The 27,809-nt window shown below is 48.4% G+C and overlaps 1 protein-coding gene across 3 annotated transcripts in view; it reads right to left on the reverse strand.

Moving 5' to 3' along the window:
• KDM1A (lysine demethylase 1A) overlaps positions 1-27,809 on the reverse strand; it is a 1,206,177-nt gene that overhangs the window by 249,499 nt on the left and 928,869 nt on the right. For all 3 annotated transcript variants that reach the window (XM_078682705.1, XM_078682704.1, XM_078682706.1), the window contains exon 16: positions 9,464-9,578. In XM_078682705.1, coding sequence (XP_078538831.1) covers positions 9,464-9,578 — 115 coding nt within the window. The remainder of the gene's footprint in view (positions 1-9,463; positions 9,579-27,809) is intronic.

Here is a 27,809-nt window from a genome sequence, read left to right on the forward strand (position 1 = left end):
TTGTTGTAAGTACAGCAGGTGGTCCACTGTGGTTGGGGTACAGCATTTCACCCCTATTTGATTGTCTGGCAGGTATGAGTCTTCTTAGTTACTTTCGTTTGCCTTTTGTCTTGAGGGGGCATTGTGTGCCCTCAATACCCCACTTTGTTTCCACCTTCTATATGGGCTGAATATTTAACTGGTGAAGGTCTTCCACAGGTCTTACGAGCTATGTAGGGGACACTACATATAAAACGAGACCAAAAGCAGAAAATGTGTGTCACATTTTGAAAATTGGACAACCTCTTGCTTATGAGCATCTTAGTGTTCAGACTTGTAGACCTAAAAGTGAACATACATGTTATTGGATTGTGTAGGCTAAGGCTGAACATCTATCTCCCTGTTGGAGATAGTAGTGTTCAAAGTTCTCTCACAGGCAGTTGGTTACTCCGCCTCTGAGGAATGGCTTCTAGAGAGTAGAAAAGGAACATGTGGACACAATTAATGTGTGGGCTTTTTTTCCCTAATGTGGCATGTATAGATATATGGGGTCAAGTGTGACGTGCCTTTTGGCAAGGCAGCTTTTCTTTTTTCTGAACAAGTGCAAAGGTACGGAGTACTGGTGTTACAAAAGTATTTGGCAGGTTGTAGTCTCTACCAATGATATAGTGCACTGTATTTAAGACTAGTCGGGGCTAGGGGTAATGGCACTCTTAAGCAAGTTGAGGTTTTTACTGTCCTACCTCTCTTAGTGAACTGCACCATTAGCCAGGCTGTCTCACAGTTCTGGTGCTTTCACTTCGGCCTCTGTGTGCAGACAAAACAAACATATGGTGAGAATGTCAATACATTGCTTCCTTTGTAGCTAGAGAGCGCTGACTTTTTGGAATCCTACCTTGGTCAGGATGTCTATCCTCGTGGCAGCGTTGCCAGAACACTGCCGGTTCTCATGCACACCGGATAATGAAATTATTTCAGCATTTGAACCACTCGCAGCCAAAAGTGAAACCGCGGCCACATGGGTTACATGGGAAATTTATGATAATACCTTGAAGCTATTATCATTGTATTTATTCATGCTGCATATCTTTGCCGGGTGGGCAGGCTGCTCTGCTCTCAGAGCAGGGGAGGAGTGGTTTGCCCACTCCAAGTGCACAATGACTGTTTGGCCAGCCCTGTTGGGCGGGTCAAACAGTCATGTGCACTTCGCATGTTCTCCTTGCAGGCTGCATTACAGCCTGCGGAGAGAACATGCCCAGGCCCCCATTCCCTGGCTGAGCGCCTATCCACGGCGCTCAGAGCAATCACAATGCTGCATTGCAGTGTTGTGGCTTAGGGGAAGGAGCCTGGCTGCTTTCTGTTCCGTCTCCGGAGAGACAGACGACGTGGGAAAGAGTGGGAAAGCAGCGAGGAGGTACTTTTCTTTTTATATAACCCCCTTCCTCCCCACCACCCGGCAGGCCCTGCCACCCCTGATCCATGCCGGTCACTACTAGTAGCAACCCTTGCTCACTTTTATCAAAGAATGGTGGGTGTTGTAGGTTTTTGGACTACATGTTTGTATGTATTTCATTTGGGGATATGAATTTGAGTGTTTTTTTTGGGAGACATTCTTGAACAGCATGGAAAAACATCAGCTGAGTGACGCATATAATAAGGACAATAATGCACCAGAGGATTTTACACAATAAATGGTACATTACATTTATTACTTTACTTAAGGTTATCAAATTGTGCATGTGACCCATGGTATGGACCCTATGATATTGGGTCATTTTCACTGTTCTGCATGTGCGTTTCTTTTGGGTGGGGTGGGGGGTTATATTTTCGTGTTTGGAGATGCTTCTAGGGCCTTTACATTGGGAGTCAAAACTATCATTATCTTAGTGGTCCCACCTATAGGTGTTAATCAAGGTGTATTCAGTATGACTTACAGTGCAAAAAGTTGCCTATCTACGATAGCTTGTTGACGCCATTTTCTGTTGTTTGCATGCACAATATCATTTGTTTGTTGGATCCTGCCCCATATTTCCTTAACAGCATCACTCCCTGTCACGTCAGACACTTTTAGAAAGTTGACATTCCTCTGCTCTGTGTGCCTTATCCAATACACGTCTGGGGTGGATGACAGATACATTTTGTGCATTCCCTCTAGACAGCCACCAACACAGGAAGGTTGGGTGCAACAAGCAACTCATCTGTATTCTGATAACTCTTAAGATAGTAAGAGTGGGAGTAGCTGACACATTCACCTGATTAGGAAGTACTATTTACCACGCAAAGGGCTGACTACCCCCTACTGATAGTCCGGAGCCAGAGCAGGGAAGAAAGGGGGGACCTGTGCACTTCAAGGGCTTGTTTTGGAGTCGCTCCCACTTCAAAGGCACCACTGGGTAGATGTACTGGCTCTCTGACCCTACCAAGACAGTACACTACTGGACCTGTGAAGAACTCTGCCAGGAATAAAGACTGCTGTGCTACAAGGATTGACACTCAGCTTGACTGCTGCTCTGGCAGAACTACTTGTCTGTTTTGCTGTGCTGCCCGGTTGCCTGCTGATCTCTGCCCTGCTGAAGACAAGGACGGGACCCATCTCATTTGAACCCAAAGTGACTCCAAGGGCTTGCTCCCTGTTCTGAAGTCTCAGGACCATCAAATGCTACCTTCAACCCTGCAACAGCCCCTAGACTCTGCCTTTTGTGGGTCCGGCCCTACCGAGTAGTGCTAATCCAGCCCTGGGCCCTTGAAAAGTGACTTCTGCGGTACAAAACCATCAAAATCGACACAGCGATAACTTTGTGCTGACCGGGGTCATGCATTACTATTTGACGCCAGGCAGGAGCTGATAGACGACATCGCGCCTCAACGGCGATGGATAGCGCATCTTATAGACGAAGCAGTGCCTGCATCATAAAAGGGTTCGCTGTTGAGATGGGTCCCGTCCTTGTCTTCAGCAGGGCAGAGATCAGCAGGCAATCTTCAGGGATCGGAAGCAACGACGCTTGCTTCATCCAAGCAACTTTTTCAGCCGAACCTGGGGGGGCCATGTAGCTGGGCTGCCTTCCATCGCGATCGGCCTGAACTTTGTAATTACCAGTTTCCAGCGCAAACAGAAGTAACCCCTAAGCGCTATTTGCTTCCTAGCACTACTTTTTGAGTTAATCTTGAAAAATTACTAGCTCTGGTTCAGCTTATTGGATTTTCTGTATTGATCTTGTTTTACTCCAAAAAAATATAATCTATTTTTCTAAACCTGTGTGAAGCAGTTTTGTGGTGTTTTCATTGTGCTAGTGAGTGTGTTGCACAAATACTTTACACACTGCCTCTATAGATAAGCCTGACTGCTCTGCGCCAAGCTACCAGAGGGTAGGCACAGGTTATCTTTTAGTGTGTATCTAGCTTACCATCACTAGAGTGCTGCTTCTTGCTTGCACAGGGTGCATACCCTGACAACCAGAAAGCCCAGTTCCAACAGGCAGCATAAGGCATGTGTGTATCATGTTAAGAGGCAGTTGGTGATCAATGATTTCAAGGCCATACTGCCCGCTGCAAACATCTTGCCCCATGCTTCATAACGCTTACATTTCTTGTCCGAGTGAACTGAGAAACAATTACCTACTACTTTGTCTTGGGTCTCTGGTGATGGGTGTGTGGAGAGCAAGAGAGTATTTCCCAGGGTGGTATTCCTTGTTACCAGTCTGTTTACCGCTGGTGCTGTAGTGGGCTTCTTCCAAACTGCCATGACTGCTTCCACCAAAGGCTTTGTTGAAGGGAAGCAGGGGCTCTAAAGTTTGTGCTGAGGGATGTAAGGATTTTAGTCTTGACACTGACTGTTGGGGGATACACATCCAGCACCTCGGCTGCCTTCTTGACCACCAAGTGAAATGACAAGACCTGCAAGGTAGGGATGGTAATAATGTAGTGAAGTGAACTGTATTCCTCTCTCCGTGGGGTACAAGGGTGTTGATGTACCAAAGTGAGGCCGGGAAGGGTATCCCTTTTCAGAACTAGGGATGCCTCACACAACAGGCTGGCTTAACGGCTGTTGTCATATCGCCAGCTAGTCGTCTCGTGTCATCATCGGCTTCCTGCTCCAACGTCAAGCCGGCGCTGCAATGCCTGACGGGTAGCACTCGGTGCTACACTCTTGTGGAGATCTTTTGTTCCTAGCCGTTGGGTGAGTGGGTGTGAGGGCCCCTAGGGTGAAAAGTAGTGAGCGTGAGGGAAATGTGTACAAATAAAAGAGGTTGGTGTAGTCTACTCCATTCAGTTTATTCTTGTAGTTCACCACCTTGTTTAAAACAAGAGGGGCATTGGGACACAAACGTTTAATAGGGATTGGTCCCGTTCAACCCTCATCTGTGAACTGGTCGACATGTTTCATGCCCTATTGGCAATTCTTCAGGACCTAGGGTGTGCTCAAAAACTTAGTGATAAGCCCAGCGAGGGGCTAAGAAGTGTGAGAGATACAACCTGTGTGGTTGCCGACTTCAGCAGGAGGAGTTCCTGAGTCGTAGGTATAACCTATGGGGAGGAAGATAAACATAAGCTCGTGATTAATCTCCCTTGACTTATCCAGTGTAGGAAGTCATTGGTTATACACAGAGGTATCGAGTGAAGAGAGAGGAAGAAGTGTACTTAGTAACTAAGTATATATCATAACATCACTGTATATTAACATTACAGCAGACACAAGGTGTCTCAACCAAATGGTTGTATACTCAGGTAGGTAAATGATAGGATCTAACGCCAGGCGGCGTGCTAACAATCGGGGGTTCAGGGAAGAATACGAATTTCTAATCAACTTACCCTCACTGGTGGACTTTAAAGCCCCAAGGCTGTTCCCGCGGGACCTGCGTTGGGTGACAATTGTCTGAAAAGCACACAAAGAGGGTCCAGTCGGTCTATATAGTAGTTGGGTTAGATTACCGAGGTGGAATGTGGGATTAGGCCACTTGGTAACAAGTCCGGGGTGGAGTAAGCCGCATCGGCCAAACCAACCGTGGTCTCGCCAGGCACCCGATGGCCCCAGTGTGTTCCTACCACCCAATGTAGGTCGCCGCCTGGGTGGGGACCAAGTCAGTGAATAGCGGGACCCCGCCTAATCGCGGCAAGACCCCGTGGGACAGCAGCGGTGGTGCAAACGGTAAGGGACGTTCCGCGTGCCACGCCCACCGCCGGGCCACAACAGCCAGCCTCCCGGTCAACAATTCAAGCCGCCAACCCGGTGTGTGCCGGTTGTGTAACGGGGGCGGGGGGCGCGCGTGCAGACGGGCGAGCGCCTCACCCTCCACCATGGCGGTCGGGGCCACGTAAACACCTCCGGTCACCCAACCCCGCGGACGAGCCTCTGAGGGGGCAGAACCCTGGAGCCCTTGAGTCGGCTCGACACACCAAGGCTCCAACCGAGGGCCCACTGAGCCTGACTGACCGCGCAGCAGCTAATTACCTCTGATTACCAACGTGAGGCGCACTCCCTACAACACAAACTTCAGGAGAGGGGCTACCCGACAAGACTATTGAAAAAATCCATGAAGAGAGCCCTCAATAACAACAGAGAATCTCTCCTGGAAACCCACGTAAAGGAGAAAGAAGATATCATCACCTGTGTAACATCCTTCACGAAAAATTCCCCCTTCATCAAGAAAACAGTGAACGCACACTGGGGCATTTTGACCTCCGTGACTTTGGCCATTCCCCGCCCTCGATTCGCCTTCAGAAGGACTACCAGCCTGAAGGACCAACTAGTCCACACTCGACCGAAGAAGACAAGTATTCGCCCACAGAATACCCTTTGGGATCTGCCCCCTGTCACGGGACATTACCGCTGTGGCAATTGTGTGGTTTGTCCCCAAACCACACAGACTAAAACGGTCCAGCTCTCAGAGACTTTCAAGTGGTGTTTGAACAGACACACCAACTGCAATAGCAGCAACTGCATCTATATGCTGACTTGCCCTTGCGGACTGAAGTACATCGGAATGACGACCCGCACGGTAAAGGTGCGGATCATGGAACACAACAGCAACATCCGATGCAAGAAAACACACACCCGCCTATATGAACACTGCCAACAACATGATCATGTAGCCGAAGACGTCACATGGGTCGTTCTAGAATGGCATCCTTCATCAAACCAACAGGCCTTATATAGAATTGAACAAAGATGGGTACACCGCTTACATTTAGATACTGAAGGACTAAATGATTCTGTCCCTTGGAATACGCTATCTAGATAGGTCACCACTGGGCGGACACATCTCCCCATTACGTGATATGAAGCCTGTCCCTTGCCAGTATATGCCAACTTTTCGATAGCACACTATCATGAATGGTCAGTCAATACCACAGCCCTGTTACACTAGGGATGGGGAGCTACCCTTCTGTCTATTATCAACACACAATCTCTGTGTGACCACCACACACTGTGATTTGACCCCCACCTGTCCGATGAGCCACTCCACTGAGCTTCGACTGACGTCCAATTGCGTCCTGACGGCCACCCCGTGCCAAGGGCTTTTCCCAACTCTTTAGGTCCACATATGCCCACTCGCAGGAGTGTTCAGACCCGCTCCAAGATGGCGCGCAATTCACCGCCACTCTGCCACCCAGACAGCGCCACCCGACACTAGCCCATCAGAGCTGCCCATTAACCTATCCCAATATAGACACCAATACCTGGATATGCTTCCTGACACTAATATGACTGGCCCCCCACCATTACCGATCCAACGTCCAACGGATACTAACACGAGATAGTTCCCTTTCTTTGTTAGGCTTCCACAACCTTGCCTTCCACCTTAAAACCGCTCTCCTAACTCTTCTCCAAGATGGCGTGCGCTTTCGACATCAAAGCGCACTGATGTCATCTCAATGCACCGGGGTTGCCGAGGTGTTGCTCTGCAACCCTACGTCAGACACGCCCCTGCAATAGGCTCACAGCACGGCCTTTTTAACACCGAGTGCCGCCCTCACACGCCTACGGCTGCTCTACGTGTCAACTCACGTCGGAGCGTGGGACTAGGTGGTCAGGCCACTTCACAGCGTGAATGAGGTAAGGTGAATGGGACAGTGGGGTTAGCTGCTGCGCGGTCAGTCAGGCTCAGTGGGCCCTCGGTTGGAGCCTTGGTGTGTCGAGCCGACTCTCAAGGGCTCCAGGGTTCTGCCCCCTCAGAGGCTCGTTCGCGGGGTTGGGTGACCGGAGGTGTTTACGTGGCCCCGACCGCCATGGTGGAGGGTGAGGCGCTCGCCCGTCTGCACGCGCGCCCCCCGCCCCCGTTACACAACCGGCACACACCGGGTTGGCGGCTTGAATTGTTGACCGGGAGGCTGGCTGTTGTGGCCCGGCGGTGGGCGTGGCACGCGGAACGTCCCTTACCGTTTGCACCACCGCTGCTGCCCCACGGGGTCTTGCCGCGATTAGGCGGGGTCCCGCTATTCACTGACTTGGTCCCCACCCAGGCGGCGACCTACATTGGGTGGTAGGAACACACTGGGGCCATCGGGTGCCTGGCGAGACCACGGTTGGTTTGGCCGATGCGGCTTACTCCACCCCGGACTTGTTACCAAGTGGCCTAATCCCACATTCCACCTCGGTAATCTAACCCAACTACTATATAGACCGACTGGACCCTCTTTGTGTGCTTTTCAGACAATTGTCACCCAACGCAGGTCCCGCGGGAACAGCCTTGGGGCTTTAAAGTCCACCAGTGTGGGTAAGTTGATTAGAACTTAGTATTCTTCCCTGAACCCCCGATTGTTAGCACGCCGCCTGGCGTTAGATCCTATCATTTACCTACCTGAGTATACAACCATTTGGTTGAGACACCTTGTGTCTGCTGTAATGTTAATATACAGTGATGTTATGATATATACTTAGTTACTAAGTACACTTCTTCCTCTCTCTTCACTCGATACCTCTGTGTATAACCAATGACTTCCTACACTGGATAAGTCAAGGGAGATTAATCACAAGCTTATGTTTATCTTCCTCCCCATAGGTTATACCTACGACTCAGGAACTCCTCCTGCTGAAGTCGGCAACCACACAGGTTGTATCTCTCACACTTCTTAGCCCCTCGCTGGGCTTATCACTAAGTTTATGAGCACACCCTAGGTCCTGAAGAATTGCCAATAGGGCATGAAACATGTCGACCAGTTCACAGATGAGGGTTGAACGGGACCAATCCCTATTAAACGTTTGTGTCCCAATGCCCCTCTTGTTTTAAACAAGGTGGTGAACTACAAGAATAAACTGAATGGAGTAGACTACACCAACCTCTTTTATTTGTACACATTTCCCTCACGCTCACTACTTTTCACCCTAGGGGCCCTCACACCCACTCACCCAACGGCTAGGAACAAAAGATCTCCACAAGAGTGTAGCACCGAGTGCTACCCGTCAGGCATTGCAGCGCCGGCTTGACGTTGGAGCAGGAAGCCGATGATGACACGAGACGACTAGCTGGCGATATGACAACAGCCGTTAAGCCAGCCTGTTGTGTGAGGCATCCCTAGTTCCGAAAAGGGATACCCTTCCCGGCCTCACTTTGGTACATCAACACCCTTGTACCCCACGGAGAGAGGAATACAGTTCACTTTACTACATTATTACCATTCCCCAGGGGAACCGTGTGCATCTTTTTGCTATATAGACTGATGGGACACGCACACTGGACCCCTATAAATATTGTCCCCCCATTGTCCCTCCCTATTGTTTACTGCAAGGTAGGGACCCATAGGGTACTCACGAAAAACAAGTGTTTGCTGTGTAACCTATGCTCAAGTGACTCACCTTGCAATATGTGACATCTGAGAAGTCTGGAAAATGTGGGGGGCATAACATTATGAAGGGCTAGTCTGAGTTGACTAATAAACATCACACCTATTTGTTTAGAGTTTGTAAGTATTTCCAAAATAATACATTTTAACACATGGCCTTGCAGCTGTGTTCTGGGTACTCTGGTTAGTCTCTAACCTGACTTAAACACCCGAGCCTAAACCGAAGTGGGTAGCTGTCACCATCATTCAGTAAGTCTCAACTGCTGCTTCCTGTATGCTAGTCTGACACTGAGTTTGGCCCAAGGACAGATATCTTGCAATGTAATTCCACTTTGTTAATTGATAAATGTCAAAAATAAATACTTTGTCCAAATTAAAGAAGTTGGTATCTATCCATCATACATTTCTTTGAAATTTGCTTAACCCGATTTTCATATGAAATGGGTATCCTTTTTCTGGCACAGTACAACGGGTTAAACTTCCTGCACTTCTCACATATTGGCCATATGTTTACATCTGTGACACATGTGGTATATCAACAAACATTAAAAAATGAAATTCATGTCTCTCCTTCTTAGAGGCCTAATTCACTGGAAAGGCGAGGGAAGGGTTCATGGCAGCGAAAATACAAAGTTTTTATCTTGTGATATTTATATCTTATGACAAGGACTAAGAGGCACAGATAAAATTGTAAAACAATTACCTTTGTAGAGATTCCAGAAAAGGAAGAGCTCTCCTCTGCTTGCTGTGGTGCTGCCAACATGACCGAACAAATTTACACTTGGATCCCAAAATACACGATCAAAACACAATACCACCTGGGAACAAGATAACATTTTCATTAACTCCAAGAGTCTTAGTATCACTTCTTTACTAATTTCTGTTAGTATGAAGCTGCCTCCAATTACAAGAAATGAGAGAGCCTTGCCAGGCCACCTAAAAGTGACCCAAGAAACAGTGCAAAAGCTAATGCAACAAAGAAACAAAATATTCCCTCTTTTTCCCACAATTCCCTCGATCGTTGCTTACTCACGATATGCATTCTAATTCATCTACCTCTTTTTAATTTCGTTTTACTCCAAATTTTACATTGCTTGTTGCCTATCTATTTGTTTTGCATCTGATGTGTCACTTGTTTGCACTCTGCCAATGTTTTTGCAGGCCCCCAAACCGATCGACTTTATAGCCTTTAACATGGCTTTGCTTACTCCTTAATTAGCAACACCATTGCTCATTGCAATTTGCCCCCTAGTTTTTACTCTGATCTCCCTCTCTCTTTTCACTTCGGCCTCCTGGTGTCCACTACATCTCCCCCCTGCTCTAGCTTTCTGACTTAATCCACGATTGCAACCCCTGTTTATCGTTCTTTATCCCAATCTCCTATCTGCCTCTTATAACCTTTACTCACGTCCCATGTCCCGGTAGTTGGGCTACCCACCCTCATTCACTGACCTCTCTACCCCGCCCTCTCTACCGCTCTCTGCAAGCCTTTGATCTTCCCGCTATCTCCTACCAGCACTTTCGATCATACCTGTGGAATCAAAAATCCCTCCCCGCAATCACACTCTTGCAGCTACGGATACTCCCATCACTCGTTCAGGCCATAATACATTGTCCATACTTTACCCCCCCAACCTCACGAAAAAAGCCCCAAAAAACATGAAACACAAACTATTAATTTGTCACAAAGAAACCTTATTTGTTGACAATTATCTCCGTCTCACCTCCGTTATCAAAACTGACTATATCTTTTACTATAGACACCCCTCTAAATGGAAAAGTATCTTCCTCCTTCACCTCCCCGTAACGAAATCTTGCAAAATTCTTTATGGTTTGAAGCTGTCTACCATCCCTTCCCTCACTTTTTAGGTGAAATCGACATCTCCATTTTTAAATCCGGAAATATCATCATCCAAGCCCCTGAAAAGCACCTTGCCATCTTTAAGCTCCATTTCAGCACCTTACACGATCTACTATCTTCCCCTGCTCATACCCCCACCGCCTCTCAATCTCATGATGTCCGCCCGACTTTGCCTCTGCTGACGTCAACCCCCCACCTCTGTCTCTTCAACAACCTACGAGACCTCGCATACCCAGTCCTTTGATCCCTCCACTCCCCCAGCCTCTTTTCCCTTGCCTGACTTTTCCTCATCCTACCTATCCACTCTCACTCTCTCTCACCACACATCATTAGCCCACCCATCCCCTCCTGATATTCCGCCATCCCTCTTAGCCTCCCAAACCCCTCCCACTCCCCCTTACGTGCTACCACTCCACTCCAATCACTCCCTTCTTAACACTCATGCCACTCTGCCCCCTCAGACAGATCCCCCTTCTCCGATCCCCATACACTCCGAGACCCCCACATTTTCTCCCCTAATGCCTCACGATTGACTCCAAGCCCTTCTTTTTCTAGGGAAGATCTACTAGCTATGAATCCTTTAGCTAATCGGTGTAAAGCTCCTCCACTATACCCTTTGAGTGGCCCCATTAGCTGTTCATGTGATACGTTTGCACTCCCTACTCCTCTGTCTCTTCCACCCCCTTCCGCCACATCTCCCAAACGATGTCTAAAAATTTTGCAGCTCAATGCGAGGTCATTAGTTAAACATCATGCTGAAATCTATGACCTCATCACTGATGAAACTCCGGATATATTCTTTTTGACGGAGACGTGGCTTAATGGGGACATGGTAGCTGAGCCAAATCTAGCTCTACCTCCGGATTACTCTATCTGCATGATAAACAGAGAGACTGGGGGGGTGGCATCACAGTGATTTTTAAAACCTGCTACTCTTGTCTCTTCACTAAGGAAACAGAAGAGGGGAGCGAATGTGCACGTTTCAGCATTTCTGTGGGCAGTCACTTGACCCTTTCAGGGATCCTGGTGTACAGGCCACCAGGGCAAGCCATCAGTTTTAAAAATGCACTTTTGGAGGTGGTAGGCACGCTTGCCGTGGGGACTGCCAACTTTAGTATTTTCGGCAGCCTGAATTTGCATTTTGATCTTGTGCAAGACAAGACCATCTGTAGCTTGCTTGCAAATTTAGCTGTGTATCAGCTTAACCAACTGGTAGCAAGTCCCACACATATGTTAGACCCTATTTTTTCAAACATTGAGTCTGCAACCGTGGCGACTCCTACTCCCATGGGCTGGTCTGACCATCTCAAGGACCTCTCCTCACCTGCCACCGTCCCCTGTGTCTTCCCACTGCACCCACCAGGCCCCTGGTTATAGGGACACTTACACCTCAATGCATCCTCAGCCTCGCATCCGGAACCCCCTTCACCTCCCGCCTCCAGGTTTTCCCCCTCTTACCCTTCCTATCCCTCCACCCCGCTAACAGTGAACCTGCCCCTCCTCCTAGCGGCCTCATCTCCTCCTTACCGTCCACTCTGCTAACCCAATCGCTTATTAACATTGAACTCCACCTCTCCATCTTGTCTTTGGAACTTTCATCCCTCAGGACAGACTTTAAAGCCCTCTCGGACTCTAAACCTACCAATCATCCTATCACATTGCGCGGCAGTCATACTAATCCCTCCTTCCCTCTACACGGATGTACTTCACCTTATGGCACCTCAATTGAGGGACTTCCGGGGAACTGCCACCTTTCCTCATCCCAAGCCCCTACCCCTCGCTCCCCTCCGGCCCTCCGAGACATTCATACTACCTACCCTCCTAGCCCCATGACATTCGACCCTCATATGCCTCACGCCACTATTCCGGTGATCCCGGGGAGAAACCGCATCCCTGCCGCCACTGGCTCGCCCTGGCTCCCTCCGCAACTCACTGCGATGCCTGATCCTCTTTCACTGCATTCCACTATTCCTGTGATCATAGGGATTAGCCGTAACCTTACCTCCCCTGGATTTCCCAGACCTCCCCCATAATGCACCATCATCCAGACTGAATCCTCCCCTGAAACCAACCATAGACCCCTCAATTGCATGCTGGTCAACTGTTGATCGGCTTCTCAACATGCATCAGCAATCGGGGAAACTATCCTTAGCGAAGCCATTGACAGCTTTTCTTACGGAAACCTGGCTCAAGGCCCACCCTGCATCTATTCTTGACTTGCTTCAACTTTGCCAGTCACCAACACATTCTACAGGGGCTACCCTTGATACCATCATTACTAGCAAAGATCTGGCCACCCTTTCGCACATTGTCCCTATTGACTGGTCGGACCATCATCTTATCCTCTTCACGATTAACGGTGCTGCTCCTCCCTCCTCCACCAAAAAAAAGCAAACATAAGACATTAACCAGAAATCTTCACCTCATTCCTCCTGGCGAATTGGAATACAAGATCAAAGCTAAACTTCAACTTCCACCTCCCTCACAAAACGCTAATGAGCTAACTGAACACTACAACAAATCCATCATTGAGGTTCTTGACCTAACTGCTCCAGCCAAATTAAAATCACAAAAAAATATCCCCGCCAAATCTTGGTTCAATACTGATCTCAATACTGAGAGACGCGCCCTCAGGATGACTGAACCCACGTGTAGACAACATCCATCCCCCTCAACCCTTGCCCTCCTCAGAGCTGCTAGGGTTAATTATAAAAAGCACATCCTCAATGAAAATGCCTCCTTCTTCCGCACACAACTCGACCGAGCTAAGAATAGACCTAGAGAACTATTTAGCATCATCAAAAATCAAACAGCCTCTGCCTCGCCCAAACTGACGGCCTCGACCGAAGGTTGTGGCATCACAGTGATTTTTAAAACCTGCTACTCCTGTCTCTTCACTAAGGAAACAGAAGAGGGGTGCGAATGTGAACGTTTCAGCATTTCCGTGGGCAGTCACTTGACCCTTTCAGGGATCCTGGTGTACAGGCCACCAGGGTAAGCCATCAGTTTTAAAAAGGCACTTTTGGAGGTGGTAGGCACGCTTGCCGTGGGGACTGCCAACTTTAGTATTTTCGGCAGCCTGAATTTGCATTTTGATCTTGTGCAAGACAAGACCATCTGTAGCTTGCTTGCAAATTTAGCTGCGTTTCAGCTTAACCAACTGGTAGCAAGTCCCTCAGTTGACCACACATATGGGGGGGGCATCTGTTAGACCCTATTTTTTCAAACATTGAGTCTGCAACCGTGGCAACTCCTACTCCCATGGGCTGGTCTGACCATCTGTTGGTTGAGATGACCTTCCCTATATCAGAGCCGTTATGCAAGGTCGCTCAGCGAACTGTTTATAAACGGCCTTGGCAGAAATTAAAATTAGAGGACTTTCATGCACTTCTTGGGGCTGACCCTTTGGGTCCTTTTAATAGTGTGGAGTCAGGTTATGAGGTGTTTTGTGCCTGGATCATACGGGCGCTGGACTCCCTCATTCCGTTGAGCTGGTTCAAGGGTCGCCTTCAGGATTCCAGTCCTTGGTACAACGATGCTTTGACTATACTGAGGAAGTCCTGTAAAAGAATAGAGCACAATTGGAGGAAATACTATGACCCTGGGAACAGAGCACACTATCAGGCCAAACTTAAATCATACCATAGAGCCGTATGTAAGACTAGGGCAGCCTATTATGCCAATGAGATCAAGCTTAGCTCTAACCCTGCTAAATGCATTTTTAAAATCTTAAAAGATCTCAGAGCCAGGAAAAATCTGGCGCCTATAATCACTTCTGAACTCCATTGTGAAGAACTGGTCTCCTTTTTTGTGGAAAAAGTGTGTGCTATGTATAGGTCCTTTCCTTCTACGACCTCTTCCCTTGCTCATACCCCTTCAAGACCAGGGCTGACTTCCAGTTTTATGGTCATTCCTGAGATTTCTCATGGAGGAGCTTATTAGGCTGAGTGGGAAAATTAAATCCCTCTCTCCAGCCGACCCTCTAAGGCATGATCAGTTTAGGGAGTCCTTTCCGCTTTTTCTGACCCCTCTTTGTCAGATAATGAATTCCTCCTTTTCATCAGCCATGGTGCCGGCGCAGTGGAAACAGGCATAGGTGTCCCCCATTCTTAAAAAAACAGCACTGGACTCGACTAAACCTGAGAACTTCAGCCCTTTTTCTCTTCTTACCTGGGTGGCGAAGGTTGCGGAGGCACATGTCAACATCACACTAACCAATTTCCTGCACTCCAATAACATTCTGGATGCATCACAACACTGCTTCCGTTCCGGCCATAGTACAGAGACGGCTCTCCTGGCCATGACTGAACACCTGTGGACCATTCTCGATTCTGGTCAAACGGCGGCACTGATCCTGCTGGACACGCCTTCGACACGGTCTTGCATGGTGTTCTGCTTCAACGTCTGGAGGAGGCAGGTATTACGGGCCTGGCTCTGGAATGACTTAGATCCTTTTTGACAGGAAGATCTTTCCGTGTCTCTACTCCCCCATTTCTATCACAGGTCCGTTCCATTGAGCAGGGGGTTCCTCAGGGCTCTGCTCTGAGTCCCACATTGTTTAACCTATATGTTCAGCTACTAGCGGCGGTTGCCAGGCAGTGGGATCTTTTGATGGTCTCATATGTGGACAACATGCAGCTAGTGGTTGCACTGGCTGAAGGTTCTACCCTGAACGCCTCTAGGTTTAGAAGCGGCCTGACGGTCGTGGCTGAATGGATGACTTCTAATTATTTGCAACTAAATGCAAATAAAACTGAAGTTTTGCTAGTCGGAAAGAATGCAAGCCTGTGGGGTGAGCACTGGTGGCCGAATGCTCTAGGCAAGGCTTCGGAACCTAAGGAGGAGGTTAAGAACTTGGGGGTGTGGATGGACTCTTCTCTTAGTTTCCGTATCCACACCAAAAAAGTGGCAGGTACATGCTTCGGCCTTTTGCGATGCCGTACACCTCTTTTGAAGTTTTTTGTTACTTCAACTCTTCAGCTGATAGTCCAGTCGACTATTCTTTCTCGTCTGGACTATGCTAGTTCCTTGTTATTGGGGGCTAATCAAGCTGAGATTATCCGGATGCAGCGTATCCAAAACACGACGGCCAGAGCTTTGTTAGGGCTCCCTCGGTTTTGTCCCATCGCTGATACCATCTGGAAACTTCCCTGGCTCCCTATGGCGGAGCGGATTCAATTTAAGACTTTATATCTTTCTTTTAAGATTATGAAACTTGCCACACCTAATCTGCTCTGCAACTTGCTGACTCCGTATGTTCCACCCCGCGCACTGCGTTCTTTGGGTCAGCATTTGGTCACTGTTCCCCGGGTGAAGCGTTGTCGAGCGGGAGGACGTTCCTTCCATTACTTGGCGGCCAAATTATGGAACTCCTTGCCGGTTCATATACGTGGATTGGAGGGTCTGTTGGATTTTAGGAAAGCTATCAAAACATACCTCTTTCCTTTAAAATAGTTTTCGGGCCTTTATTATGTTAGAGCTTCCTGTTGTAGTAACCAGTTTTGTTTCTCTGTTGTTGGAAGGGCAGGGACGCCCCTTTGCTGGGGCAGGTGTGCGCTATATAAGCTCTTATAACATAACATAACATGACTCATTTAGCCTTCTGGACACTTTTCAGTCAGACTTCCGAAAAGGCGGCAGTACTGAAACTGCGATGCTCAACATTGTGGATTATATTCACCACTCCCTTGACAAGGGGGAGGCCCCCTTCTCATCCTTCTTGACCTCTCGGCTGCTTTCGATACTGTAAATCACTCTGCCTTACTCAACACCCTTAAGGATCGGTTTGGCTTCAACTGACCTGTTCTAGACTGGTTCACCTCTTACTACCAGTTCAGAACTCAACAGATTAAAATCAATAATTGTCTTTCTAAACCTAAACCAATCTCCTTGGGTGTTCCCCAGGCCTCTATCCTCTCTCCCTCTTTATTTAACCTCTTTATGGAACCCCTCACTCTCATTCTCAAGCAAGCTGGAATCAACTATCACCTCTATGCCGATGATACCCAGCTCTACTATAAAATAAATTCCCATTCAGACATTCATCACCTCAAAGATGACCTGTCTAAGATCCAACAATGGTTCCATCACAATCACCTTAAACTCAACCCCCAAACTACAGAAGTCATCCTCTTTGCCCCTAAAAATAATCGACTTCCTATACATCACTGGATCTCTGATCTTAAAGCCCTTAACTACTCTGTGTCCACCTCCAGCTCAGTTAAATCTCTAGGAATAAGTATTGACCAAAATATCAGCCTCTCGCCCCACATAAAAAAACGCAGCGAAAGGCGCTCTATTTTCTCTTTATCACCTCAAGAAAATCAAACCCTTCATTCCTTTTGACGACTTCAAATCTGTTGTCCAATCATCAGTACTCTACAGACTGGACTATGGAAACGCCATTCTTGCCGGATCTCCAAAAGTTCATTTAGCCCCAATCACGTCAGTCCTTAATTTCACGTCTAGGCTTATCTCGGAGGTTTGATCACATCTCTCCTGTCCTCAAAGATCTCAAATGGCTTCCAATTGATGGTAGATCCCTTCAAAAGAATGTGTGCATTACACACAAAGCCTTGCATCTGCAAACCCCACTGTATCACAAAAACTGCACAAGGCAGGCTGTGCCAGAGAATTGAGAAGCACTAATTCCATCATGCTGGTACCTCCCTTGGTTAAAAAGAAGTCAACCCAATCTCGCGCTTTCTCTGGAAATGTGTCTACTATCTGGAACACTTTCCCCAATGATCTTTGTTGTAACCTCTCCTACTTTAGCTTCAAAAAAGGCCTCAAACAACATCTTCTCCTGAAATTCTGGGGTCCTTAATCCCGCCACCTTACATGGTCTCTCAACCTGCCCATTTGAGCGCTACACTCCTCTTCACATTTTACTTGACTTACTACTCCCGCCTCTCTTCCTCACTTATGCTCCCTCCCTCCTACTATTTACCCCCTTTCTACCTCCATCTACTCCCTCATGCTTTGTACCTACTAGATTCTGCCCTTTCCCCATCCATCATCCCTTGGTACTTATGCTTGCACAATTATCCTAATCATATTTATGGTCTTCCGGTACTTCTGACCTTCCTGCCAATGTATTTACTGTTCTGCGTACTCTGTTTATATTGTCTTTTACTCCCTTTTCCTTTATATGATCATAATACTGTAATTCTGTTTCCACTTCAAACCCTTGTAAAGGGCTCCGATACCTCTGGGTCTAGCCAGCGCTATATAAAACTGTTTAACCCCTTCCATGCTCATGACGAGCTCAGCTCGTCATGCAGTACACTGCTTGTGTGCTGATGACGAGCTGAGCTCGTCATGAACAATGGTAAATATGGATCTGCAGCACAGAGCATGAATTGCTGTAGCATTCATGTGGTTAAATAAAAGAAAATAAAAAAGAAATGTAACCTGAGGCGAGCTACATTTGTCCCAGGCGCACCTAATGTGCTTTGCAGTCAGGGCTGATAAAAAGTACTGACCAGTTGAAGGAGATTGTAGGAGGCGGACTTAGTTTATGGTGCATACTTATGGAAGTGTAGCACCCTGCACTAACCCAGACAACCCTTATGGTGATTTTAGTGGTCTTCGACAACCTTAGAAAGCTCTCTTAGTGGTAGCTGTGGAGAGCAGCCTTCAGGCTTAGTCCAGAAGGATGGTAAAGCAGCTTGTTTTACCAGTACTTCATCTTATGAAAGCACGGTGTAGTTATAAAATAGGTATTTATTACAAACACTCACCAACACATAGGATTATCTCCTATCCGGAGATATAACCACAATACATATATTATTACTTTCATAATAGAACACGTTAGTAGCACAAATACATAGTGGTAGTTGGGGGGGGAGACCAAACCATAAACTAAAATAGTGGAATGCGAAACACGACTTAAGTCGGGATGGGACCCAGAAGATGTAGAAGAGCCAGGGAACCAATGAACCACCCAAGGTGAGTATCTAGGAACCCAACGGAGGTTGTGTGCAGAGAGAGAACACAACCGAGTGCTCAATGCTAGTCAATAGATAAGTTGTGATTCCAATTGTAAAGAAGGTCCCTTCCCAGCAGACCCTGAAGAAGCCTCGTGGAAGATGGAAGGTTTGAGAGTCACCCCACCAATGGATAACCTAGGAACCAAGATAACTACACCAGGTAAGCCGGGTGCATAGGCTTGAAATGACATCGGAAGCGGCCGTAGACCACAATGGAGGACTTCATTGAAGATGCCACTGGCCAAGAAGGCAAAAGAGTCCAGTGGAACCCAAAAGTGGATTGAAGTAGAGCGGTAACTGCAAGCAGAGAGGTACAAAGTCTATGCCACTCAGGAGTGATCAGGAGGCACAGAAGACAAATGCCCACCCATGTTGGGGCTACAGGAAAGTTGATGGTGCCCTTAAAGTTGTAGCTAGGCAGACCAGGCAACGCTGTGGAAAACCTAGAGCGGTTTACGAGCTGTCCCACGTTGGATATCAATAGCCAAGGGGGTCAGTGTCCAGCAGATGCACCACCAAGCCTTGGCAACCGCATCCAGCGTAGTAGCCGGAAAAGGTGCAGTGTTGGGAACAGCAATGTCCAAGTGACTCACCTCGAGCAGGTAAGTCAGAGCAGGCACCGAGCAAGCAGGGGAGCCCACTGGAGCCAAAGAAGACAGAAGACCCACGGGGTGAAGGCACAAGAGGACCTCGAGCAACTCACCAAAGGATATAGGCCCACAGAGCAGAGGATGCGGTGTAGACGAAGATCTTGGTTGCAGGAGAAGCTTGAGGCTGGAGCTTCTTGGAGCCCGAAAAATCTCTGGAGAAGAGAGTTAACAAGTCTTGGCAATGGCAAGTCGACATAGTGCACATGGGTACTGCTCCAGTGGTTTCAATGAGGGATACTGGCTTCAAACTTGCCGTGAAGACAGTGCAGGCCTCGAGGGAGTTGCAGAACCACCACCTTTGTTGCTGAGACCGTAGGAGCACCAGGCAGTGAGTCTTACCTGCAAACGTCAGGAAGGCTCGGGTTAACCCCTTCCATGCTCATGACAAGCTCAGCTCGTCATGCAGTACAGTGCTCCTGTGCTCATGACGAGCTGAGCTCGTCATGACCACACCCGTTTTTATTGCTGTCCAGCACAGCAGGGAAATCGCTCTAGCAGCGATGCGGTTAATAAATATATTTCCAGAAGGTTCAAGGTATCAAGTCCTATGATTAAAAGTAAGTGGAAAGTCACTAGTGGGGGCAAGGATTGTGAGCAAACAGCGTGGATAAGGCAAATTGTCCACAGTGATCGGCTTACCTAGAATAAATGATGGAGTGGCCCAATCATGAATAATCCAGGTGGGCGAAGTAACACAGGTCAGTCATAGTTCAAAATCCTTGAATGGAGCCAGAACAGTAATTGGATGTATAAAAGAAAGAAAGGGATGGGAAAATTAGTGGTCCCTTACCTGTGCCTCCGTGCTGCTCAGCAGACTCGAGAGAGACTGCGAGGACCATGGTAATAAGCTTTTACAGGGAGAAGCTGACGTGAACATACGCACTCATGTAGCGTGCGCAGAAGGAGTCAGCAGCTGGATGCTGCTTGTGGTGTCAATGGGGAATGCAAAATCTACCCATGACGCGTTCTACGTGTCCTCCGTGTCTATGGAAACCGCCACTTCATGACCCCATTAGTGACTTTTCACTTCCTTTTAATCATAGGATTTCATACCTTGAACCTTCTGGAAATATATTGATTATCTTGAGCCTTCCTGACGTTTGCAGGTAAGACTCACTGCCCGATTGTCATTAATTGCACGTCCTAACCCCACATTCTTGGGTTTTGATAGTTTGATCTATTCCACAGATCTGGCCGCCCCATTCTGTGAGGGACACCCAAGGGACACCCCCCAATGCTGGATGAGTAAATGGCGAATCTACCACCTCCCTCTTGTTTCTCTTTAGGTTGGAACCCTATTTAAAACTTTCCCCCGTCTTGCTTTCAGGCGGTCACTGTCATTTGTCTTGAAGAAGACCCTATATGACCATTCCACTGAGCTCTGTCTGGGTCGAAACGTCGACGCCATAGTTCGGTTCAACTTTAGCAAATCTCCTGGTCCAAATCACTAAGCAAATGCGCTAGCCATTGGAGATATTATGTTGCCCTTGTTTTCTGACCTTTTTTCTTAAATCTCTCATTTTTGCAGATTGTATATATGCACCTCACCACCATCACTGAGCACTGAATGTCACCATACCTTTCGTCACTACAATTCTATGTATTCCACTCTGACAGCCTTGTAAATAATTGTTGATACCTATGAAAGCTTCAATTTAATTAGTACAATACTTTTTTAAAGCAACTACTCGTGAGTGCTGTTTAATTCAATCTAGTGTTCCAACCTCATTGAAATGCTGTGCTAATTTTCTTTTGATGTAATTGTTAATCATTTGTATTGTACTACGCAACCTACTTTCCTGATGCATGCTGATATCAAGTAATTAATGGCACTCCCAGGGAACCATTGTAGCTCTTTATCAATACCCAGGTTCTGAGGAAAACAGCGTTACCCCATTGTGGTTATACTTGAGCAATAACCCTTGGGCTCGCAGTCGGGTGCGTCCATTCGGCTACGCGTGACGTCGTTGGCGTTAGCCGCTGTTTAACGTCACGGTACCTATATAGGCGCCACCCAAGCGTGCAGATGTCACTACTTTTCGTTTTTTCCACACCAGAAGCGCAAAGTGGGGAGGCATGGGAAGGGCTGTAATGAATCTGCAGCCAGAGAGAGTCTCTATCAGATAATGTGTTACTGAATGTAAGTAACCTGTTCGTCTGATAGAGACTTCTAGCTGCAGATTCCTACCTTTGAAATACCCAAGCCATACCATCCCGGTGGTGGGTGAGGACCAAAACCTCAAACTAGGTAGTCCTGTAGGACTGAATGGGCAAAATGCCCTTCCCTGCGGACTTGACTATCTAGGCAGCAGTGCTTGGCAAACATGTGCAAAGATACCCACGTTGCTGCGTGACAGATGTCAAGGACTGAGACACCCTGAGCCAAGGCCATAGTCACAGCCTTTACCCTGGTGGAATGGGCCCTTAATCCCTCACAGGGCTGCTTCTCAGTCAGGTCATAGCAGATCTAAATGCAGAGAATGACCCAGAGAGAGTTGGTCCTTTTCTGCACTGCTCTTCCCTTCTTAGCTCCCACGTACCACACAAAGAGTTGGTTGTACACCCGGAACTCTTTTGTGCGGTCAAGGTAGAACGCTCTTTTTGGGTCCAGACCGTGGAGACGTTCCTCCTCTTTAGAGGAATGTGGAGGAGCAAAGAAGGTGGGGAGTGTGATGCACTGACTCAGATGTAATGGGGTTAAACCTCTGGTAAAAAAAGCAGCAGATATGGAGGTGTGCAAGACAGCGCCTGCAACTCATTCCCCCTCCGGGCACTTGTAATCGCCAATAAAAAGGCTGTATTAATGGTCAACGGCTGGAGGGGACAGTTATGTAAAGGCACAACGAGAGCACACATTAGGTAGGTGAGGAAGAAGTTAACGTCCCACTACAAAGGGCGTGGGAGGGAACAAATGAGCCAGCCCTTTTAGAAACATATGTACAATCAGAGACTTAAAGAGAGAGGGCTGGTCTGGCAGCCGTAAAAAAGAAGACTGAGCAGAAAGGTAACCCTTGAGAGTTCCCAAAGCAGAGCCTGCTGGGCAAGGGTCAGAATGAATGAGAGAACAGTGGAAGGAGAAGAAGAGGTTCAATAGACCTTTTTGTACAGTATAATAAAAATTTCTGCCAAAGGTAGGCATATACTATCTAAGTGGAGGGCCACCTGGCCGCCAAAATAATGTTGCTTACTTTAGGAGGAAGGTCAAAAGCCATCAACTGCCACTGCTCAATCTCCACGCATAGAGGTGCAGAGTTGACAGATTCTGGTGGAGAACCCTTCCCTGCTGCTGCAAAAGAAGATCGTTCCGAAGGGGCAGCCTGATCGCAGGATCAATGCTCATCTTCAGAAGTTCTGGATACCAGACTCTCCTCGGCCAGCCTGGAGCCACAAGAATGACTTTGGCCCAGTCGCTTCTGATCTTCAGAAACCTTGGCAAGAGTGGTATGGGCGGAAAGGCGTACAGCAGGCCTGAGCTGTACTCGCCACGAAAGGCGTTGCAGAGCGATAGCCGCCTTGGAAATTTCAGCAAGCAGTACTGCGGACACCCTGCGTGCTCTTTGCAGGCAAACATATCTAACCAAGGGTTTCCACACTGCTATAAGAGACCTTGCACCAACTCCGACTGGAGGCACCATTGGTGATCCACTAAGCTTTGCTGGCAGAGTATGTCCGCCCTGGCATTCAGAGAACCTGCCAGGTGTTGAACCATGAGGGTTATGCCCTGTGGTTCCAGCCATGTCTAGAGACACAGAGCCTGTTGCAAGACCACATGGCAATGGTGTTGTCCGTTAACACCTGCACAAACTTCCCCTTGACAGAGGGAATAAATTCTCTCAATGCAAATCAAATGGCTCGGAGCTCCAACAAATTTAAGAGGAGCCCTGACTCTGCCTCAGACCAGTGTCCCCTGCTCTCCACCTCTCCCAGATGGCCACCTCATCCGAGCAATGACGCAACTGTCACAACTGTGAGATCTGGTTGGGCAAGGAAGAGGGGTCGGCCGTTTACCCAATTGCGGTTTGCCAACCACCACTGCAGATCTTTCACAGTTACTTCTGAGATCTGAACCACATTGGTAAGATTTCTTTGATGCTGTGCCTCTGGACCTTCAAATCCCACTGCAGAGCCCACATATGCCACCTGGCATGCTTTACTAACAGGATGTCATGAGGCCCAACCGCTTCTGAGTCAGTCTCACCAAAATTCAGGATAGAGGCCGAATCATCAGAATCATAACCTGAATATCTTGGGCTCGCTGCTCGGGAGAATAGACCCGAAACTGCACTGTGTGCAGAAGAGCTCTGATGAAAGGGAGCATCTGAGGAGTCAGGTCTGAGTCACGTGAACACCAGGAGGTTGGCTTAATATATGGTGCACACTTATGTAAGTGGGCACTCGGCACTTATGGTGATTTTAGTGGTCTTAGACAACCTCAGAAAGCTTGTGATAGCTGTGGAGAGCAGCCTTCAGGCTTAGTCCAAAAGTGGTGTAAAGCAGCTTGTTTCAGCAGAACGTAATCTTATTGGTATAGATTAAATGAAAAAGAACCACACAGTATATTTATAGAAACTTGTATTAAGACGCTCACTAATACATTGAAATATCTCCTACCCGGAGATATACACAATGCACACAATACTTTGCAATAATACAGGTTAGTAGCACAAATACACAGTGGCCGCAAGTGGAAGACCAAACGATATACTAAAACAGTGGTATGCGAACCACAACTCAAGTCAAGTCTATAGCCAGAAGATGTGGAATGGCTGGGGACCCAAGGAACCACCCAAGGTAAGTAACCAGGAAACCCAAGGAGATCGTGTGCAGAGTGGAAACATGATCGCAAGCTCAAGTCAATGGGTAAGCCGTGGTTGCAATTTTAAAAAAGAAGGACCCTTCCCATTGGATCCTGAAAAAACCCGGTGGAAGACAGAAGGTTGTAGATCCACCCTACCCATGGCTATCCTAGGAAACAGGATACCTACACCAGGGAGGCCGGGTGATTAGGTGTGAAGTGGCATTGGAAACCGCTATCAATCTCAATGGAGAACTTCAGGAAGAGGCCGCTGCTGGGGAAGGTGAGAATGTCCGGTGGAGCCCAAACGTGGATTCAAGTTGAGGAGTAGGGACAGTTTATGCCACTCAGGAGTGACCAGGAGGCATGGAAGACAAATGTCCACCAATATCGGGTGTCGCAGGAGAGTTTACGGGGACCTTGGAGCTGCAGCTGGGTGGACCAGTCGATGCGGAGGAAGACCAGGAGCCGTTCACGAGCTGTCCCACGTCAGATGTCGAGAGTTGAGGGGTCTGTGTCTGTCAGAAGCACAGACAAGCCTTGACAACTACAAACAACGTGGATGGTGAAAAAGGTGCAGTGTCAGGACCAGCAAGGTCCAAGTGACTCACCACAAGCAGGGGAGTCAGGGCAGGCCCGAGCAATCAGAGGAGCCTGCTGGAACCAAAGAAGACCCTATAGAGGAACCAAAAGCAAGAGGCACTGGAGTTGCAAGAGGACGTCGAGCAGCTCACCAAAGATGCCGGCCCAGGAAGCAAGAGATGCAGAGAGGACGAAGATCTTGGTCACGGGAGATGCTTGAGGTGGGGGCTTTTTGAGCCTGAAGTTCTTTGAGGAAGAGAGCCAACAAGCCTTTGCAACGAAAAGTCGAAGCGGTGCACAGGGGTTTGGTTTGTGCGGTTCCGATGAGGGATATTGGCCTCAAACCTGGCATGAAGACAGTGCAGGCCTCGAGGGAGTTGTAGAACCACCATCTGTGCTGCGGAGCCTTTCTGAATCTGTAGGAGCCCAGTAGCAGCAGAATGGTTAGCTTGGTTGAGGTGCCTGCAGGTGCAGGGAAGTGACTCCTTAACTTCAAGGGAGATTCCTTCAGGTGTCTTGGATGTCCACAGGCCTTGGAAGGTTCCTGTATGGAGCACAGGCACAGACAAAGCAGCAGACAAGCAAGGCGACGAGACCAGGAGCAGCAGGAATCTTCCCAGTTGCAGCCTCGGTGCCCAGAGCAAAGTCCAGAGTGCCCAGATGGTCGAAGATGAAGTGGTGTCTTGATCTAAATCTTGTCCTACGACCGATCTAGGGACCTACCCACAGGTAAGCCCTTTAGTACCATAAGGAAAGGGTTGGGATGATTCAGGGTTCCCTGCCAGGGGAGGTGTTTTGGACAGTGCGCAGGATACTCCCATGTCCTTTGTCCAGTTTTGTGCCAGAGCGAGAGCCAACAGCTCCCTCAGCTGGTTTGAACTGGACTATGCAAGGAGGGTACCAAATGTGCCCCTCAAGCAGATTGAGTGGCGCAGGAAAGATCTCCCACCCTGCCCCAATACACTAAATCCTGTCTGTAAGGTGGTCGCCCTTCCCTGTGACAGGATACCAATTGTCCTGCCTTCTCCTGCTCGAGCTTGGCTCAGCAGCAGCCCTAGCTTGCTGTCCGGCTCTGGGAGACTGGTACTGAGAGCACTGAGGGCCTCCCGGAGGAGCTTTACAGTGCATGGAATCATACCTCCCACACCGTTTACAGCGTGATGGTAGGATTCCAACATGTTTGATACCAAACATGACAGGGTTTGTTACAGCCAGTTTAGAGATGGTCATCGTGTAATGACGCATGGCGCCTCTATATGTTATATGGCCGATGCAGGAGAATGGACTCCACAGGTTATAGGGGTGCCCAAATCATGCAGGGGCACCCTCACACTTCGAACCGAGCACCCTGCCTTCAGGATTGAAAGGCCTGCCTTATGGGTGACTGATAGGTTTTAAGTGCACTTCAGATATAGGAACACCTATATCTGTTGTAAGTGTTGCGAGCACCAGTCTACACAGGCTGCAATGGCAGGCCTGTAGTTACAATTTGAGTGGTCTCCCATGGGTGGAATAATACATGCTTCAGCCATGGGGGGCCCCTGGTGTACCTATGCCCTGGGTACCTCAGTACCATATACTAGGGACTTAAAAGGGTACACCAGTATCCAATCTGAGATGTACCCAAGTACTTACCATAACCATTTTAGGGGAGAAAGCACAGAGACTGGGGTCTGGATTAGCAGGATCCCAGTCAGACTAGTCAGAAACAGCATAACACCAGGCAAGAAGTGGGGGTGACCATGAAAGCAGATCCTACTTTACTACAACCAGCTAATGCAGGAGGTTTGCCGTAGTCTGAAGATAGGCGTCGACCGTCTGGGGTGAGGACTCCTTCAATAAATAGTTGTCGAGGTAGGAGAAGACTGACACCCCTAACCTGCGCAGATGAGCTGCGACCACCGCCGTCACCTTGGTGAACAGGGGCCCTGGTAAGGCCGAAGGGGAGCACGGTAAACTGAAAATGCTCGCGGCCTACCTTAGACTGCAAGAAATGCCTATGGCCTGGCAGGATGGGGATGAGAAAATACATATCTTGCAGGTCCAGCGCTACCATCCAGGCTTTTTGGTCTAGGGCAGACAAGCCCTGAGCTAGAGCGAGCATCTTGAATTTCTCCTTCTTGAGGAAGAGATTGACTGTCTTAAGATCAAAAATGAGCCGCAGCCCTTTGTTCTTCTTCAGAATCACAAAGTAGTGGGAATAACAGCCACTACTTCTGAAACCGGGACCCTTTCTACAGCTCCCTTGGCCAAGAGAACTGTAACTTTCTCCTGGAGCAATTTTAAATGATCCTCTGTCAGCCGCTCCTGATTTGGCAGAATAGGTGGAGAAAAAGAAAGGAAAGGCAGAAAATAGCCCTCCTGAATGAACTGCAAGACCCACTTGTTCAATGTTATGGGCCTCAAGTAGGGGAGAAGATCGATGTTCCCACCAACTTGAGTGATGTGGTCATGCTGAGTCAAACTAGGAGTGCTTGGAGGCTGTGGCTGCCGAGGGCAGGGTGGCCGACGACTCCTGGCTTCCATTCCCTGCACGGCTTGGGAAGCCTGCGCAGGACGCTGGCTGGGATAGGGCTGACGCAGCTGGAAATCCCTTCCGTTGCCACGAAAGAGGCAAAAGGTAGACTGGCCACAAGGAGTAGAAGAGAGGCTCAAGGTGGAGTTGCCATCTCCAAACTAGAAGAGGATATCGACAGATGGATCCGCCTTCTGCTGTCATTAGTGGGCAGGGTATCCCTGATGAGAATGATTGTCCTACCCCGCTTTCTCTTCCTTTTCACGAACATTCCTATGGTCCTGCCTAAAATATTCTTTCAACGCCTGCAGTCGCTGATGGTTTGCCTCGCACGGGCGGGCAAACAGCCACGAGTGGCCTGGAAGATACGGACCCTGCCGTACACGCTAACCCCAAACTCCTACCAGCTCTACTATTCTCGCCTCGCGACAGACGCACTGGCATATTAGACTCTCTAAACTCGGTCACTCACGCGTGGCACCATATGCTTGACGCGCACGCCGGTAATTTATTATATTCACGTTGCTAGTGCCTTGGGGGATATTGCGGAAGGGGAGGAGATACACTCGACTCTTGCACAATACCAATTCCGTAAAACGAGACATGGTCTTAGGAAACTCCTCGTAGAAGACATGGCGGAACCCCCGGAGGT

This window comes from Lissotriton helveticus, chromosome 3_1 (assembly GCF_964261635.1).
Source record: "Lissotriton helveticus chromosome 3_1, aLisHel1.1, whole genome shotgun sequence".
Taxonomy (NCBI): Eukaryota; Metazoa; Chordata; class Amphibia; order Caudata; family Salamandridae; genus Lissotriton; species Lissotriton helveticus.